The sequence below is a fragment of the Pseudopipra pipra genome, chromosome 7, assembly GCF_036250125.1.
Source record: "Pseudopipra pipra isolate bDixPip1 chromosome 7, bDixPip1.hap1, whole genome shotgun sequence".
In the NCBI taxonomy this organism is placed as follows: domain Eukaryota; kingdom Metazoa; phylum Chordata; class Aves; order Passeriformes; family Pipridae; genus Pseudopipra; species Pseudopipra pipra.
Window position 1 is genome coordinate 34806864 of NC_087555.1, and position 19042 is coordinate 34825905.

Below are 19042 nucleotides of genomic sequence, written 5' to 3' on the forward strand. Positions count from 1 at the left end.
GATGCAGGCATATTTAGCCAGGTTTTTTTCCTTCTAATTTTGTGTCAACTTAAAACACAAATAATGTGGCATTAATAATAGCAAGAAGGCTGTGGAAATGTAGAAAGTTAAAAACATTGTTCTTCTTACTTGTAACAATTTATAGAATTTCATGCCCAAAAATATTTTACTGAACTTAGGAGGATGCACATGTAGGTTATTGATCAGGTTCTCAGTCTTTCACCCTTCAGCTCCTTGTGTGTTCTGCACAGCACCAGAGCCTGTGGATTCTGGGACTGTTAAAGAATTGTGGAAACAATTCCCATGGAGAACCTTGTTAAAGTAAAAAAAAAAAAAAAAACAAACAAAAAAATCCATTGGGTATTGTTATACTGATGTGTAAAGATCTTCAAGCATGGCAGTGGTAGAGCTCAATATCTCCATCAAAATTCTGCTACATACTTACAACTGTATTCTGATCTAATAACTAATATCTAATAGCTCCACTGACATCAACTGTGTATTTCTAAGGAAATTAATTTTTTTAAAATAATTTAGTCCCAAGCAAGGGTAAAGTAAATAAAAATGTCTCACTGAAAGGAAACATGAGACATCACAGAAAGTAAATTTCATCAGGCCCGTATGAGTTCATGATTTCAACCTCATGTTACTTGTACACCCACTAGTTAAAATTTAGTTCTACCTGAGTACTGAAGATAAGAGATTCTCTGCCAGAAAATAAACAGTAATAATGTTTCTGAAGTGTCCAACTACTTACACCAAATAACAACTTTAATTATAGAAAAAAATGAGGGCCTAATCCATCTCTGATGATGTCAGCAGAATAAAGGCAGAACCTGTGGAATCATAGCTGTGTGGTATGAAACTATTTAATACAGTATTTTTATAGAAAAAATAATAGTTTTAAAATTCTATTGACATAATGTACAGCTATACACCTAAGTTATCCAAACACGTGCAGAGCTGCAAAAACATTCAAACAGAATTTGTATAAAAAGCAAAAACTGTCATTAAGAAAAGGGATTTAGCCATTTGTACAAAGTAATGTTCTTTCGCTTCAATTTGCTCTTTCTTTAGCTTTCATTTTATAAGTTAAATTTAAAAATTAGTCAACACACTGAATTAAGTATGTAGATTTTCATTTAAATAAATCAGTCAACAATTTTTTTATAAAGTATTTAACACTTCATTGTAGAAACATAGGCAAAATGACTATTATAACCAAAATGAAAAATACTGTTCAATTTAAAAAAATGTACTTAAACAAGAACCTGAAAAAGTTTATGATATGCATAACATTGTTCAAGCAAAATTGCACTAGTATTACATAAATCAAGAGTTTTATAAAGGCCCCAATATGGCAAAGTTTAGAAATAGGTAGTATGCATGCACAATAGTACAACAAAAATCTTTTATAAAACAGCAGTTATTTTTGTAATGCTTGTACAAAGGGAATAAAGAGCAACCACAAACATATTTAATCTGTTAGGTTAATATATTATGATAGCTAAAAGTCAGTCATGTCTAGCAGAGGAAGGAAGAATCCTCCACAGTATATGTGTGAATACGTCTTTTGTGCCTTTAAAGTTATGTATAAAATATTTTGATTCAGTTCAAACCTGAAAGCAATTGTATTCTTTATTTCCATCAAAATTAAAAAAGGTGAGTCAGATTTTGCCTCTTAGCAACAACAAAAAGCAGATCAGGTCAGAGAAGTGCTGGAAACTGATACTGATGCTTTTCACTTTTGATAATTGGATTTTGACATTTAACCCAGGCTACTGAAACTTGGGCTTTGGTAAGGTTTCACTAATACGCAGTTTGGTTCGTTTTACCTCCACAATACCAGAGTTTATCTTAATTTAAAGAAACTGCTGTGTTTTGAATTCTTTAATATCTCTAAACAGGCATGAGGGGTTTGTTTTTTTTTGTGATTGTCAAAACCGAATGCTGTGATCATCTGAGTGTGCTTAAGGTTTGGGGTTTGGTTTTTTCCCTACTGCTCGGTACGTGTTGGGGAATTATTAATCCGTAAGTAATGCGTGTGATTAAGTGAAAAAACATAACACATGTGTAGGCAATGCCCTCTTGTGCTCTAGGGTGGCTACTGTCCTACAGGACTGTTGGAGTTCAGATGCTTTGTCCCACAGCAAGTAAGGTTTCAGCTTCCAAGATATATCTTTACTATGTTCTATAAGGTTTTAATAAATACAAAGCTTGTTTACATGGTATATATGTTTAGTATATCATGTACAGTCACTGAATTTCTGAAACATAATCATTGTGTTCATGCAGATCATTAGATGTCTCATTTCTATAGTCTTGTTTACTTCTTGGCAACCTAAAGCTAATTTAAAAGCAAGTTATGTATGTTTGTGAAAAGTTATCTAGCTTCATCAGAATCTGAAGAGAAATTCTAATGGGCACAAAGAAGAGAGTAGACCATTCAATCATTCTTTCACCATTTAAAATAAACAAAGTTACACACTGTACTACAGCTTCCAGACTACATAATGAAAAAGTGCAGATACCATCTTCATTGATTAAGTAGAACCAAAAAAGTTCATAGAAAATAGATTGCTCATTTTCACGCTACAAACGAATACGTTGTTTGCCATTTTAACAAATTTAAAGGTGTGTTATTTCAGCAGCATTGTTGTAAATTGTACCGTAGTGCAGTTTCTTTTTCATAAAAATACCTTACAAATGGTCAGTCAAAAGTCATCAGCAAAAGAAAAACCCAGAAAACAATCAACCAAACAAAAAACAGAGGTAATGCTGATGCCAAAACAATTATAATACTGTTGGTACATAGAAAAGTAATCCTTATATTTTATACATTTATACAGAGTATAAAAGGTAACAGCAGATTATGCCACAGTCTCCCTTATCCCAATATCTATTTTCTTTGGAAGAAGTTCTCTTCTTTCATCAACACTTGCTAAGGAGTTTCGACAGTTTTGTCCATCCACGTATAACTTTGCATATACTGGATTGGCGTAATTTGTTGGCTGCAGAGAAATTAATAAAACATTAGATCAGCCAGATTAAACCAAAATTAACATTTATGGAAATGGAAATGGTTTTGTTAAAGCAACAACAAGTACACATAAAATACAACAGGACATATTTAATAGATACCTGGACATCTGAAAACCTGATAATGAGTTAATTATTTAGTTAAAAATTAAATTCATGATGAGACATGCTATTAAAATAACAAATGACGTGACATGCAGCACATTATGATATTAAAACCATAAAAACAATGACAAAAATTAAACAAAAACCTTGAAAAAAAATGTCTCTGAGGTTGACTTGTCCACCTTATTACACTGGAAGATTTCAGAATAGATATGAAGGAGTTTATAGAGAAGGTGCACTGTGAGACCATGTGACAAGTTTAACAGTAGAAAACTGCAGCCAACAGTTTCCATATATTACCTGTTCTAAGACATCAGCATCCCATCAATAGCTGACCATGTTTTCGAATTCTGTGGCCCAAATACACAACATGATTTGACCAAAAAATTCAGTACTTGCGTAATGTAAATTAAACTTTAATAATAAACCAGCATAAGTGTTAATATATCATAGTAGTTACAGATTGAGAAATCTTTTCTCAAAAATGTTGGTAGTTTGGACTGTAATGAAAAACATCTATTGAAATGAATGGTACTTCAGTATAGGACAAGTCCATTTTTAATGCTGCAAAACACTTCAGTGTGTGAGAAATCTCCTGAGCCTGACAGTACAGAAGGATGTATAACATGGAGGAAAACTTTCTCTCCTGTCACTCATGCTAAGGAGAGAACATTATCCAAGGTCTGTCATGTCTCTACTACTTCCTTCACACTTTGTGCCTTTATTGTCCCTAGAAAACCTTTGCTATCAAAGTCGATGTTCAGCTTTTTCCTATAATAACTGGAAAGGGTGTCTTGTGGTCAAAATCTTCCTCTTCCTTATAACTAGTGGGACAGCACAGCTGTGCTTTCACAAATACTCAGTCGTACTCCAGCAAGCTCTAAAATAGGGAAATTAATTTGTTTGATGTACATAACAAATGGCTAAACTTTAAATTACCCAAAGCAAAAATGGGTAGGTTTTCTTGACTTGCAAATAGCCTGAGTACACCCTGGGAAACAAGGAATGAAAGATGCCTAGAGTCTTAGTTCTTCTTTTCCCTGTTGATAAACACTATTTCTGAGCCCAGGATTACAGTCAGAAATTTAGGAGAACGAAAATTTAGTTCTATTTCAATCATCAGGACTTTTTATCTCATTGAGCACCATTATAAAGGATGAAAAGCACAACAGAACAGACATCTGGCATCTATATAGTGCCTTATGGAGTTATTAAAATTATATATAATAGTAATCTCTGCCTCATGATACCTCTGAGTGGCTACTGATAGCATAATGCAGTACAGTGAGGTACAGAAAGAAACTGGAGTGACTAGAATTTACAAGAAAGAGTTAATGTTACAAATGGGCAAATATTCCAGCTTTCATCATCCATGGTTCTGTGCTCCATCAGAAAAATCACACCCTATAAAAATTGTTAAGCTACCAAATACAACATATTACAATCATGCAAGAACGTAAATGGCACAAAAGATGAATATATTTTGAGGCACATGAAAATGAATGTCGACGTCTCTTTTGTAGTTTGAATTTCAGTGTTTGCAAACATAATGCTAAAATGTAGTAAAAAAATCTGATGTTTCAGAAGGAACTGGTTTATGATACAAATCCATTGAAAACTGAACAATCAAAAAACCCACTGCAAATAATAAAGGAAATTGTTAATTTTGGTGTGCGTCAAAGTCCTCTTAAATAAATGCACTTGTTTCCATTCTTTGGGATCATATTTCGGTTTGATAAACTTGATAAATGCCTGTAATTACATAAGAACTGCAAATACATCAAGATACATGGCTGTGAATGCCATGCTAAACTTGTATAATGTTATGGAAAAGCATGACAGTGTTTACTGGTTTTTCATTCCTTTGCAAAGACAGACTTGCAGTTTTAGATCATGTTACAATGATGGGTACAGATGAAATTTTGTATGCAGGGAGGGACCCTTTATTTCAAACAGAAAAATGTATTATTTACTGTTGTTCTTCTTTCCATTAAAAAAAAAAAAAACAAAATTAAAAACAAACATAAAATGCCTCTAATCAAAAATGACAGACAAACTTTCTTTAGAAAGGGGCTGATGTGGAATGAAATGGATTTGAATCATCATTTCTCACCCCTGTTGATAGTGGTCCTTTCAAGTCAGAGTTTAGGTAGATTGATGGAGCTGTGTGGGGAAGCTTGAATGCAGTGGGCCCTCCCCCTATGTATCTGGCCTGTATAAACAGAAAATTTTAGTTTCTGTGCTAGCAGAGCATTTTCCATGTGTAATTATCAACACTGTTAAGTAAACAGTGCAGCAATTAAAGACAATATTTTAGACTGATCTACGTTTAAGAAAATCTTGCAGGTATCCCTCAGCACGAAAAATAAAATTCAGCATTTTGCAGTTATTTTCCACTAAGGATTAGAGCCAGACTTCACAATAAGCACTGGCTCATTCTGCCTCCAGTGAGTAACTCCATTTTCAGCTTACCTCTTGTATTCAGCACCCTGACTATGTGATTCAGCAATGACATTCCTAGAGCTACCAGTAATCCTGTTATTGCTTTGTCAGAAATGCCACAGAGGGATGGCTGCCCTTTGGTGTATGTCTGATTATGGAGCTCTAGGAAAGATATGGCAGCATTACCCCATTCATCCCATGTCACATCACTCAGGGAGCTCAATCACTGCAGAGTGGTGCTGCAGAAGTGACAGCATCTTATACAAGGAAATGATAATACTTACTAGCTTTGTGTAAACATTTAATCTATCTATCCTGCCAGGAATCCCAATTCTTTATGCCTTTGGAAGTTTTCAGGTGTGAAATAAGTTAGTCTCATATGTATGCATGCACTCTTTGATGCTTCAAACATAGGCTGTACAATAATTTGCCACTAGGCTAAAAAGATAGATTGTGGTTTGGCAACTTAAGGCAGATGTGTCTATGACAAAAAACTCACTTTGTAGTTCAGTTCTAACACTTTTTGGGTAAAATACAGGTACTAGGAAAAATGATCATCAGCAAGAATCAGACTACAAACCAGCTGTTAATATATACATGACATTTACTCTAATGAAATCCAACTTGCTTTAATATTCATTAACTAAATCTAAATGTCATTGTTCTATGCTTCTGTTCATTACATTTAAAGTCAAAGCCTTTGTAAGACACAAAATAAGTAGTGGTTTTGCCACTAGAAAAAGAAAAAATTACCTTTTCTGCATTTACAGTAAAATCTGAGGCTAAAAGACCACCTTCACTGTGGTCATGGCCCACCTCATACATGTTATAGGATGGATTGCCGATTTCTACGTTGATTCCTCCATTTATCATGGGTTGTCTTCTGATAGTTTTTGTCCTACAATGCATAAACACAGAAAAAGAGAAGCTAGGGAGTTTTCCAGTAATTTTTTTGGATATTATGTTCAATATCTAAAAGCAAGGGGATGAAAAAGTGTTTCCTGCAGAGACAATCAGCAAATCCTTCCATTTTCCAAGCAAAGTAACAATCTGAGTCTGTGTAGAGATCTCCCAGAAGCCAGAGGTAGAACGTTACTGTTTCTCTCAGTTTGATTGTAGTGGTGTGAATTCATACAAAGTGCTAACTCGTTGTCTAATAACACTGACTTCCTCTGATTATCTCCAGATTTCCTTCACTTCCCAAGGAAAGCCTTTAGAACTCACTGCAGATTCCCTGCAGGAATGGAGTGAACCTGAGTCATGTTCCCTCCCTCATCACTTCACTTCTATCTCAAATCGGTTGCCCAAAGTCAGTTGTAAACTGAGGACAAGGAAATGGTTTCATTACAATGCATTAAAAATGTATGAACTTCTCATAGCTCCAGTTTGTATTCCCTGCCAGTGGTTATTGGAAAGCTGAAGTTCAACTTCTTTTTTTTTTTTCAAGCTTTGGTAAAAGACAGTCTTATTTTTAACCTTGAACTAGGTATCAGTAAAGATCAGTGATTGAGTTGAATTGTTTCAGTTGCTGAATTCATTTCTTTCAGCTAAGGAGGTGATTTCAGTCAGAGCAATAGAAATAAACTCAAGAGGGTAATTTTTTCCAAATGCAATATGTTCTCTAGAATTACAAGGGAATAATAGGGAGGTCACAGTCAGGATGACAACAGTAGAGTCCTCTTGTTGGTTGAAAAAGCTGCAGTCAGTGTATGAAATCCAATATACTAAATGGTCTGTATTTTTAAGAAATAGCATAGAACAAAATATTTTCTAAAATAAGCACTTTACTGTAGCTTACAAGTGTTGAACAACTACACCTACTTTAGCACTTAACAGTCTTCTTTGAGGAGATAAAATAACCCTAAAATATACTTTCAAAGATAATTTTAAGAAGAAAATTCTTTACTGAGGCTAGTTCTATTTCTCTACTGAAAATCTATTATTTAACAAGTGATTCTCAATAACTTAAATAATTTACAGGCCAGCAACTGGTTTTCAGGATTTAGCTATCACTAAAGTTTGTGGTTTAGGTACAGCAGGACATAATGACATCCATAGAGCCTGGCAGGGTCAGCATTAATACCAGTATGGACAGGGAACGTATTTATCTTGTTGGCTTTATAAAAAAGGTTTTAAAAATTAATGCTTACTAGTTTACACCAGAGTCTGCAGGGAAGATGCCAGATCATAGCAACTTAAAAGATTCTTTTAGCCTGGAGGACTGAAACAGCCACGTAAGTGGTCACATTTGCAGAAACAGCAGATTCATCACATATTTCTAAAGGACTTAACAACAAGAAATTATCTTGGTTTCAAAGGCGGGGTAACAAGCCCCTGGAGAAAGGAAGACAGCTGCTCAAGGCCAATGAGCAGGACAGCTACAGGCCTGAAATAAATGGTTTGCTGTCTGATTCCCGCTCAGGACTTCCCTAGCGGGCCATGTTCTCATTACTAGGAATCTTTCCTTGTTAAATCTGCATCACCATCAACATCAGATTCTTGTTTCTCTGAACACGAGAAAATTAGCAGCTCTCTCAGGTGTGTGCATGCAGCAGAAACACTCCCTGCCTCCCTGGCCACCCAACATGGCCTTTGAAGAAATGGTCAAAGTCAAAAAGTCTAATTCACCTGCCCAAGTTCATCATCAGCTCTAAGGCATCTAAATTTAAGGGAACAAAATCAATCCTGGAATTTGGCTTCCTATGCAAGATACTAAAGGAACACAGTAATGACAACAAGGCTTGGGACTCTGCAGTAAACACTTTCATCATTGTTTACATCTTCACTATAACTTGAACAATATTAATTATGTGGTTTCAATGAAATACATTAATTCTATTTATTAAGTTCTCTAAGTCTCTGGATAAAGTTATTAACACTTGTTATTAACAGTCTTGGCAGGATGGAGCAAGGTGGATAAGAACTGCAATTTTTTTTTTCTAGTGATGAGGAATATAAGTATAAATAATAGACGTGGTTGTTCCAGCAAGAACCAAAATATAATTAACTCAATTCACTGCATCGAAAAACAGGTTTTGGATCATTTGTTGTGTGGCTTTTTTTGTGGTTTTTTGTTTGTTTGTTTGGTTTAGTTTTGTATTTTTAATATCTACTTGTCGTGGTTTGGACCTTGTTTTCCCCCAGAGGCTGAGAGAAGTGGTAGACCCCAAGGGGTGGAAACCCCTAGAAGTTTTGAAGTTCTGCCCAATGGGCGCTCCTGCAGAAATGTAAACATATCACAACCAGACCGGAAGAGAAGAGTTGTAGTTTTGGTTGTGGTAGGAGAGGTGGCCATGTTGTGAGCCACGAGGTAGGGGCTCTGTGCCCCTTGGGGCCTCTGGCCCCCTCCCAGCCCCGGCTGGGGGGCTGCAGGGACCTGGAACAGCATAAAGCTGGGCTAGGTGCCTGTAGTTATGCCAGGAGAATGTTTTCTCCATGGGCACAGACAGCAGCAGGCACTGACCAGAGAAACGGTGGCAGAGAGCCAGGACTGATAAGGACCTGAACTGAAGGAGCAACAGAAACATGCAGCACCAGAGAGAAGGACTCCTGGAAGACAGAGCCAGGAGAAAGAGAGCCAGCAGCTGAGAGACAGAGTTTGGGGTAAGACTGATACCAGATTCCCCAAAACTCCCTTGGAGACCCTCTTGGAGAAGAGGGACATGGACTCCTATTTTAGAGGAGCCTTAGAGTACAGCAGCACCGGAGAGAGAGAGGAGCTGAGAAGCTCAAGAGACGTCCCGGAGCTGGACCGGGACGGCCAGATGGAATGCGGGGGGAGTTGACCTTGGCTCCCCCCCCTTGCACTGCTGCCGCGGTGGCAGCCTGAGAGGCAGTGGCACAAAAGCCCTGCAAGAAGGAGCTGAGTCTCCTGGAGATACCAGACCTTCACGAAGACCCCCCTGTGTCTTTGTGATATGACGTGGTGATATGACCTTGTCTGGGGTTACGAAGCCCACGGAAGACCCCTTGGTTGAGGCGACGGGGCCGAGGGAATTTGATACCTCCCTCGTTGAGTGCTGGCAGAAAGCCAGCTATCAGCTGCTGCATGTGGAGAAGACAGACAGACTGCTGCCTCAGAAGATGCTACTGCTCAGAGACTGGAAGGGATCTGTCCTTCTTTCCCTCCTGGACTTTTATTTGGAGGGGAGAAGAGATCTGGTCCATTGTAAATACTATATGTCATGGTAGAGATAGCTGTGATCATGTGTATAATGTGATGTTATATTTATTTGTACAGTCATTGTAATATATTACCTTTCCCCCACTTTGAGTCTGGTGTGTGTTTTGTCTGGAAAAACCCATCTCACATTAGGTTGAGATGTGGGAGGGGGGAATGGAGCTAGGGAATTGGATTTTGGGGACTATCTCAAACCATGACACTACTCAACATACATAAAGTGATTTTTTGTATATCAAAAAGATGCACATACTTTAAAGATTTATTTTTTACCTCATATATCAATATAAAATTACTCACCTTCGTTTTCTTTTGCAAAGAAATAGTCCAATTACCAGAGTAGTGATCAAAGTCACCAGTAAAACAAGAGGAACAATGATTGCTATGCTTCCTAAAATAGAAGGGAAATATCATTGAATACTCATGGCTTCATAGCTGTAAAACAGTTAAATTAATCAAAAAAGAATAATTTCCCACACCAACAAATGCAATTTCATGTGATAAGCTTCATTGGTTTGAGATTTTAATGCTGATCAATTAAAAAAAGCAACGTCATTACAGATAATAGTGTACACACAAGTACTTTTTTAAGCAAATCAGGAATTTCCTCTTTCTGGATACCAATATACTTTGAACTAATTCCCTGCCCTCGTTTGCAGCAATACCCTGTGAAAATATGTGGAATTGGTGAACAGTTTAGACTGGAGTGGCCTCTGACTGCCACCATCATCTTCAGCAGTTTATGTCATAGACCTATTAATTTAAAATATTCAGTAGACGTGGCTTTGATTGAAGAATTCATTAGCATTTATATGTATTTACTACTTTCATTTGTGGAAAAAACAAAAAGCAGTGAACAATATTAATTTCTAAATGGTTGCTGCATTCCTGCATTTTACTGCATTGCACTTGAGAGCCAACAATTTTGTTATGTTGATACAAGCAATGACAAAAACTATGTGCTTATAACAATAATGCTTAATGCAGCAGAAAAACAGTGCCCAGATCAGACAGGGATGTTAAAGGCGAGGTGGGAACAGGGAAGAAGTAAATGGGCTTAACATTATTTTGGCAGATAATTTCACTGAAATGAGACTACCTGCAAAATTAGAGTCAGCAATTGTGCCCTTTAAAGAATTTCTCAGCCTTACTGTAAGTACATGGTAGTAAAGAAATACATGCAGCAAATAATTTTATGTTATAAATAATCTGGCCCTTATAAACTACAGCACTCCAGCATAAAGCCAGTGTGGAATGGCATGTTTAATATCACAACCCTTAACTGGTGGAAAACAAAAATATTGCTGGTTGTTTCATTGGCTCCATTTACTGGTTTATTAAAAAAATAAGCTCTTGGCACTCTCTGCTCTACATTAAACACAGTCTAAATAAAGAATTGAAAAATGCCTTGAATTCTGCCTGAAGGCTTACTGAAAGCCAAGTCAGGTTGTCAGAGACAAGAAATGAAGTACTACTGAATAAAAAACTTGAAGCATCCTGAGTTCACTTCAGCTTACGAAGATTCAGCATGTAAAGGACATTACAACAAGGGCATTTTAAGAAAACATTTGATAAATAGCTGGATTAAGTTCTACTTAGGAACACCCCAAAATAAAGAATCAAACCAAAACAAAAGAAAAATAGGTTAATTTTGTCTTGGCATGTAAACTTCCAAGAAAAAAAAACCTTAAAAACAGCCCACCAGGCATGAATTGCTGTTTGGTAACCACGGTGCAGGCTGGGGGCTAAGAGAAGTCATTTCTCAAATTAGAGCAGGTATTCCCTCAGCACGAAATACTGATCTGGGTTCTGGCTGCTTTTTTGCCTATTTCCAGTTTTAAGTGTTCTTGCACTTGTCTGGATCGCTGGGAAGATTTCATCTGAGCATCAAGCTGACCTGAATACTGGGTAACTCATTTTACTGCTCCACTTGGGCTAAAAGTGATAGAGGCACATACAGCAGGGTACTATCAGCATACTCAACACTCTGCAGGCAGCTTTGTCCAGTTTAAACTGCCAATAGTGTAGCAATACCTTCCTTTTATGATCACAGATGTGTTTAAAAAAATACGACAGGAGCTATTCTAACTTCCAGGATGATTTTCACAGTAGGTAAAATTCAAACCTCTGCAGACAGCCTGTACAAAAGTTATGCACCACTTGCAACTCTATTTTTTATGCTTTCAGTAGGACTTAAATGGTCAGAGGTCTCACACTAGTTCTCTGCACTGTGTTGATATCGCCAAATGCTTGTCACTTGATACACTTTCTTCAAGAAAAGTGCAGTTGGCCCTTGGAGCAGTGAGTGTACAGCATGGCCTGCATCCAAACCACCTCATGTAACACTCAGTGATGATAAAAAGTCAAGAAATACCTGCATTTGTTTTTTTTTTTTTAAAGAAAAAGCTGCAGGTAACCAGCACATTTCACAACACGAAATCACATTCTATAATATTACCAGCTTTAGATTTCTAAACAGAGGCAAATTTGACAAGTAATAGCAGTTAACTGAAGGACTTACTTGTACTGATATTGTCAGACTTGCTGCTTTTGGGAGCTGGCCTCTCACACTGTGTGCCTGACCAGTTGGCTGAACATCTAAAAGGATCCAATTAAGATGGTACAAAGTTAGTAGATGTCAGCTATTAACACAGTAACCTTTTAAAGTGACCACCAGCATCTTCTCAAGAGCTACATGAATGACAACAGTGATTCTACAAAATCAACAAGAAGCCTCATGGAAGGAGTCAGCACAACTCTGCAATGGCTCTTAAAACAGTCTGAGTGCATTTTTAGTTTAAAACTAGAGCTTTGTGTCTTCAGTTCCTGTTTTTACCACTGCAATCTTCATTCCAGAGTCCTTTTCTAAAATGCGTGAATAATAAAACAAAAGGTTTAATCAAAAGTATATAACATCCTATAATTTTAATTTTTGAACTTTATAACTAGATATGTATTTGTAGAAATATAAATACATGTGTGTCTGTGTGTGTGTGTGAGCAGGCATGGGAGTGAAAGCATCAAGAGTTGTCCTAAAGGGACAGGAGCCCTAAATACTGTTTATATTCAGAATATGTGCTCCAGGAGACAGGTGCCTGGATAAGCACACAGCTTATTCTGCTATAATTTCCTTGTGTGAATATCAATAGGCAAATATTTCTTCCATTAGGATTCAGAACACTCTCTGTGCATACAAGCAAACACAAGGAGTCCATGGATGCAGACTCAGCAAATCCATCAAAACCAGAAGCAAATACCTGAATGAAATTCAATTGCTTATTCATCCTGCTGTAAATATGATTAAGTTTACTACAGAACCTCAAATTCTCTGTGTGGAAATGGCAGCAAGTAGTCACTTTTCATCTGCCTCTGTTGCATATTGTGCAATGAATCATGTTTTTTCTAAGTATTTTTGAATTATTTATGAATTTCAACGTAAGCTATCTTTAGGGAGGTACAATAGAGTGTTACCCTCACACAGTTCTAAGAACTCCTGCTACCTGATGCCTTTCTAAGGATTTAACAAATTGCAAAGTTTAGAGAGCAAGTTTAGAGTTTAGGTGCTTAGTGACTGACATTGTTCTACACTAAAAGAAGGTTTGGAAAGATACAAAATATTCCAGATAAAACCAGTGCTATTCTTAAACGAGACACCCAGCCAGCTTTGCTGGGGATGCTTTTGACTCTTTTACCTTTGCAGATCACTGCAAAAGAATGGTTTTTTTTTCTCTCTTTGCTCCTAGGTCTATTCCAGCACAACCCAACACTCAGATAAATCTCTTTACTGGGTTTCATATTAAGCTTGAATTTTTTACTGGACACCAATTTCATTTTTGGTACAATGGGTTATGAAGGTGCTTAAACTCTACAGAAGGGAAGGCACAGACAGTCTTTAAAAACATTATGATTTATTTGTATATATTGATTATTATTGCTAGTTAATTCAAAAACTGTCACACAATAGCTAAATTGCATTATAATTTAGAATTTTGGATGTTTATTGAAATAAGTCTGTTTACTTAAATAAATATGGTAAATACACAGTTAAGTTTCCTCACTGCAAAGGAACCCCCAATTACCAATTAATTACACACATTATGGTTCACAACAACATACTTTATAGCTGAACTCAACTGACTTTTCCACCTGCTTACCACCACTTGAGCACATTCTAAGTCACAGGGAACACATGACTTTAATCTTTCAAAAGATACATCTGTTACTTTTTTTTTCAGATCTCTTTTTAGCAATTACATAAGATAAAAATACTTGCACTGACAGTCTACCTTACTAAGATACTACTTAGGGAATTTGTTTTTTAAAAATATCAGTTTTCAACCTACAGCTGCAAAATGAGTATATCCATTCTTGTAGAGAAACACTACATATCTTTACATTTAGAATATTCTACTGGACTCCAAGCTGATGGCATATGACAACCATGAAATAAAATCTTTATATTTCTTACTGAAATTTTGCATCATTGTTGCTTGCGATTCAGCCCATGTGATTAAAACTTGTTATGAGAGGCAATATGCATTTAATGCTACATTTTTGAAAGGGAAAGATTTACTTGAGAGTTGGACAAATCTGAACTCTGTACTTAAATCCTTATATTCAAGATTTCAAATGCTTCCACTGTATATAACAATAATTGTGATAAATCTGTCTTAAAACAGTTTAAAGAATATAAGATAGTGAGACTAGAAAAAGAATCACCATAAGTTCATGAGAAAATTGTGTATAATGTGCAATTATGTTCTCCAAAATCTTATAGCAGGTATGACATCACAAGAGCTGGTAAAGAAACAAATCCTACAGGTTTATATGCAATAACCAGAGGGAATAAACTAAGGCAAAAATATTGCAGTTCTGTACCTATCTTGGCATTTTAATCGTAAAAATCAGCAATACCGAAATACATTTGAAGCATTTGATTGAAGTCTCATAAAAACATCATTAGTTGCCACTTCATTTTGATATTTTCCAAATGCTTGCTGTCTCCTATAAACTTCAAAGAGGCTGAAGCTGGCAGGATGGCTGTCATTTCCTTCTAAACTTTGAGGTAAAACGATTGCCCAGCAAACTACTACAGACTTGTCTTGGGCAGAAAGAATAGGAAAAGAAATAAAAGCCCAGGGGAAAGTTGTGTTTTCTGCATGGAAGTTTGACACACAAAATTGGCCATGAGCAGGCACATGAATAATGATGGGGCTGGGACATGGACAACTGTTCATGTGGGAACATGGGAAATGAGCAGGTCTTAACCAGTTTCAATTGTCTTCAGACAGAAATTGTTCTTAATAACATAATACATTATTATATAACATAATATTAATAACATAAAATGTTATTAATAAGCATTTTCTAGTATTAGGACACTGAAATTCAGACTGCTCAGTATTGGCATGGGAACTGACTCCTGGTTCAATTTGATGCACAGTAGTTTGTACCTTTACAAACAATTTAGTACCAGGAGCTTTTGTTCTGTACCACTGCCAATAGCTGTATGGTCAGACAGGGCATTTGCAGTATGGCCAAAGGCATTAACAAAGCTAAACTACATAAAGCCACTGGTTTCACATTTATATTATCACAAACTGGGAATAAATAACACTGAAAATGCCTAATCTGAGCTACCCAAACAAATACAGGTGGAAACAGATGGGGAACTTGACAGTGAAGGACAGGTTGGAGTCAGCTGAGTGCTACAAGGTGCTACAGTGAACATCTTAAGGTGCAAATCCCCAGTTCCCAACAGAATCAGTGAAGGATCAAAGAGCAGCAATATCACAGAGAATGAGAGTGTGAAAACTGAATGTGAAATGGGATAAATAAAGGCTGTACACGGGCTGCTGCCAAGGTCATCAATAAAACTATGCTACAGCTCTCTCTGTTACAATTGAGTTCTGTTTTTAGAAAGAGATGCCTGCTTGGGAAATGCCTTCTGAGATACAGGATGCCCATGCAACTGGAATTATTTATGTTGAGGAAATAATATTACAAAGAGAGATGTTTTAAAAACTTTAAATTGAGATGATAAAGGTGTCCCACTTTTAGTGAGGAATATTTAGAATGAAGATATTTACATTTCAGAGATTGATCGCGCTGTTGTTACGGAATCTATTCATGAGAGAAAATGCCTCTCTCCTCTGTTTCTGTATAACCATTATAGGTCAGTGTGCTCAAACACTCTAAACTCAATTATACGGGCACTTGACCAAAAGAAACCATTTGACTATGAAATGTCTGAATACATAGAAAAAAAATAGTAAAAAGGTAATTTGGTGGCAGTGTGTGGGGTGTTTTTAATTTTGTTTCTCTTTTTTCCTCCCTTTTTTTGTGCTGTGGGCATTGTCATAAAAATATAATACAGCAGGCATAATATGCAGTTAAAAGTGCTTTTGTAGACAAGTGCTTTCCAACTCAATATACCAGTGTGTATCCAAAAAATGACAGAAAGCAGTACTGAAAAATTATTCTAGAAGTATAACAGAATCTGTGAGACATTCCTTACAAAATAGAGGTGGAAAGGGAATTGAAAATATTTCTTATTTATAAATGATATTTCTTCATTATACAAAATAATTTCCTAACTTTTCTTTTTAGACAAAGACAGTAATATATAGCAAAACATCCTAATAAAAGTATCCAGCCTCATTATTTTAAGAACACTTCCATTAAAATTTCATTGGAATATGTCTTATCATTAATATCAAAAGTATTTGTAAGGTAAGAGAACATCTGGTTTACAGTTATTATTATCTGTATTAAACTACATTGAAAGACAGAAATCAAAATAATCCCCTTTTTCATCCAAGCTATAGCATGACATAGGATGAGAAAAGCCTTGAACAAAACCAAACCACTAAACTATTATAATGAATTTAGCAACATTTTGTAGGTATGCTGTGCTCATAGAGGGAGCTGATATTATAGAGTTAAACCCACAGATAAACCCTCTAAGGTACAAAGAACTTTCATAACAATGAAAGACCAAACAACCCAAGACTGATCAATAACAGCACATTCTGTACCTTCTGGTATATTGTAAAGTATCATTATTTTCAAAAAATAACTTTTCCATAATTATTTTATACATGAAGAGACCACATATTAGTGGTCTAATTAGTTTTGTCTAATGAGCATCACTTAGCATCTTTATAAGGAAAACAATGTAGAAGCTAAGGGGTAGATACTTTAAACATTACCTGTAATAAATACAGATTACCTCACAACCCAATAAACTGAGAATAGGAAAATTGCATTATCCAAAAGCAAGCAAAACAATAAAAAATTACTTTTGAGGAACTCAAAAACATCTTAAATTTAGTCACAATATACATGAAAAAAATCAAATGGGACCTTAAACATGACTTTTAATTTGTGTATGGCATTAGTATGTACAAATCATCATTCACAGTTGTTGCATGGTGATCACTGCAAAGGAACAAGCATTCAAGTACAACTCAGCCTCCTTCATCCCAAAGTAAGAAAAAGAAGTAACTGAGGGCCATTAAACACCATGCTATTAGCAATGTGTACAGTACAGATGCTATAAAAGTAGTAATAATGAAATAAATATATAAAAAGTATGCATGTCTAGATGACTAGTACTGAAGCTGAAATTACAATGAGCAACAAAGAACTGGAAAAGAAGAGGCTGAAATGGCAAAATAAGAAAGGAATGAGAAATGACTGGATCAATATAAGACAAACCATGTTTTTCTCTCCTCACAGAGGCAAAGGAAGCAGTAATGTAAGGCAGCAAATACTATATAAGTTTTATCTGAATCATGGGCAAAGGATATCTGCATTACAGCCTAGTTAGTAAATGTTCAATCAAAAATATACAAACTCCTCTTTTCCAAGATCATCTCATTTCTTCCTTTGACAACCACTCTTCAAACATCTTTTTGCATTTAATACTTGAACTAATACTAGTTTGTTATACAAAGTGAATGAAAGATCTTCTACAATACAAAGTTATAACCTGCTGATTATGTTCAAATCCAAGACATTTTTAACAAAGATACTTTCAGCTGAAAAAGAAAGCTCTCAAAGAATAATGCTGTGAAATTCCTGTTGCAATTGTAATTGGGGAGCTCATTAAATATACCCCAGGAAATCACATGGAAAACACTTATTGCAAGAGACTCCATAAAATTTTCTGTTCTGAGTTGTACTGCCCCTCAGGGTTACCACTGCCTTCCCCTCTTAGGCAGGCTGCTCAATCCTGACATTGTTCTACACCACAGTGGTTTTTTCTACTCAGCCTTCAGAAAGTACCAGTCAGGAGACTGCATAGTATGGGCCCTTTCTTGTCCACAACTGGATTATGTATGTACCTGAACCTCTTTTTGAACAGAGGTTTGCCATGATGATGAGTTACCTTTAGTTATAAACTTGGGTGTAATTGCAGCACTCGTAAAAGTTGCACATGTACTTACACAGAAACTGTTCATATTTGAAGATTTTTCAACATGAAAGGAACGTCAGGAGGAAGGTACAGCATCACAGGCACATGAGATGGAGAGGAGTTCCTCTGTCAAGAGGAATGCACTCTTTTCCTTCTGACTTCTGTCACCTAAACACATGCACATGCACGTGCACACTGCCCCCCTACCCCCACATTACCCCCAAACACAGTGTCCCTCTCCAACCCACTGGATGTTAAGCTGGCCAGAACAAGCTGAAACACTGGACCAGGTTGCCCAGAAAAGCTGTGAATGCCCCATCCCTGGAAGTGTTCAAGGACAGGCTCGACGGGGCTCTGAGCAACCTGGTCTAGTGGAAGGTGTCCCTGCTCATGGCACGGGGTGGAACGAGACGAGATTTAAGATCTCCTCCAACCCAAACCACTCCATGATTCTATAAGAACATCTCTCTTGCTTATTTCACTCCAGCAGGAGTTATTTTTTCTAATTTATCCATATACACTTCCAAATTCAAGCCTTATCACTTTTAAGCAATCTCACAACTTGTTCTCTCCCCATTTGGTCACTATTCTCTTTAACCTATTACTCCACCAAAATTCTTTATTTAGAAATGAAGTAGTTTATTCTATCTCTACTTTACACTTTTCAATTTCCTCAGTTTTCTTTCAATGTCCTGTATGGTATGTACCTTCTCCTTACCTATCCAGGATGACTTACTCTTCATTACGGAAGAACTGATATTTATCCTAATACTGAAATACAACACACACAACCTGAAGCCCCCTGAACAGCCAACACATCTATCCACAAGCAACTAAAGTAATGCTGTTCTTTGTCC

The 19042-nt window shown here is 36.4% G+C and overlaps 1 protein-coding gene across 8 annotated transcripts in view; it reads right to left on the reverse strand.

Annotated features, from left to right (window-relative positions):
* Positions 1-750: 750 nt before the first annotated feature.
* The window catches only part of LRP1B (LDL receptor related protein 1B), a 675294-nt gene continuing 657002 nt past the window's right edge, over positions 751-19042 (reverse strand). For 3 of the 8 annotated variants that reach the window (XM_064661626.1, XM_064661625.1, XM_064661621.1), the window contains 5 exons: positions 12288-12364; positions 10067-10157; positions 6340-6484; positions 5258-5356; positions 751-3011 (listed from right to left, as the gene is read on the reverse strand). In XM_064661626.1, coding sequence (XP_064517696.1) covers positions 2871-3011; positions 5258-5356; positions 6340-6484; positions 10067-10157; positions 12288-12364 — 553 coding nt within the window. In that variant the 3' untranslated portion in view covers positions 751-2870. Of the gene's footprint in view, positions 3012-3444; positions 5357-6339; positions 6485-10066; positions 10158-12287; positions 12365-19042 lie in introns of all 8 variants that reach the window. The other 5 variants (XM_064661623.1, XM_064661622.1, XM_064661627.1 and 2 more) reach the window with 5 other exon arrangements.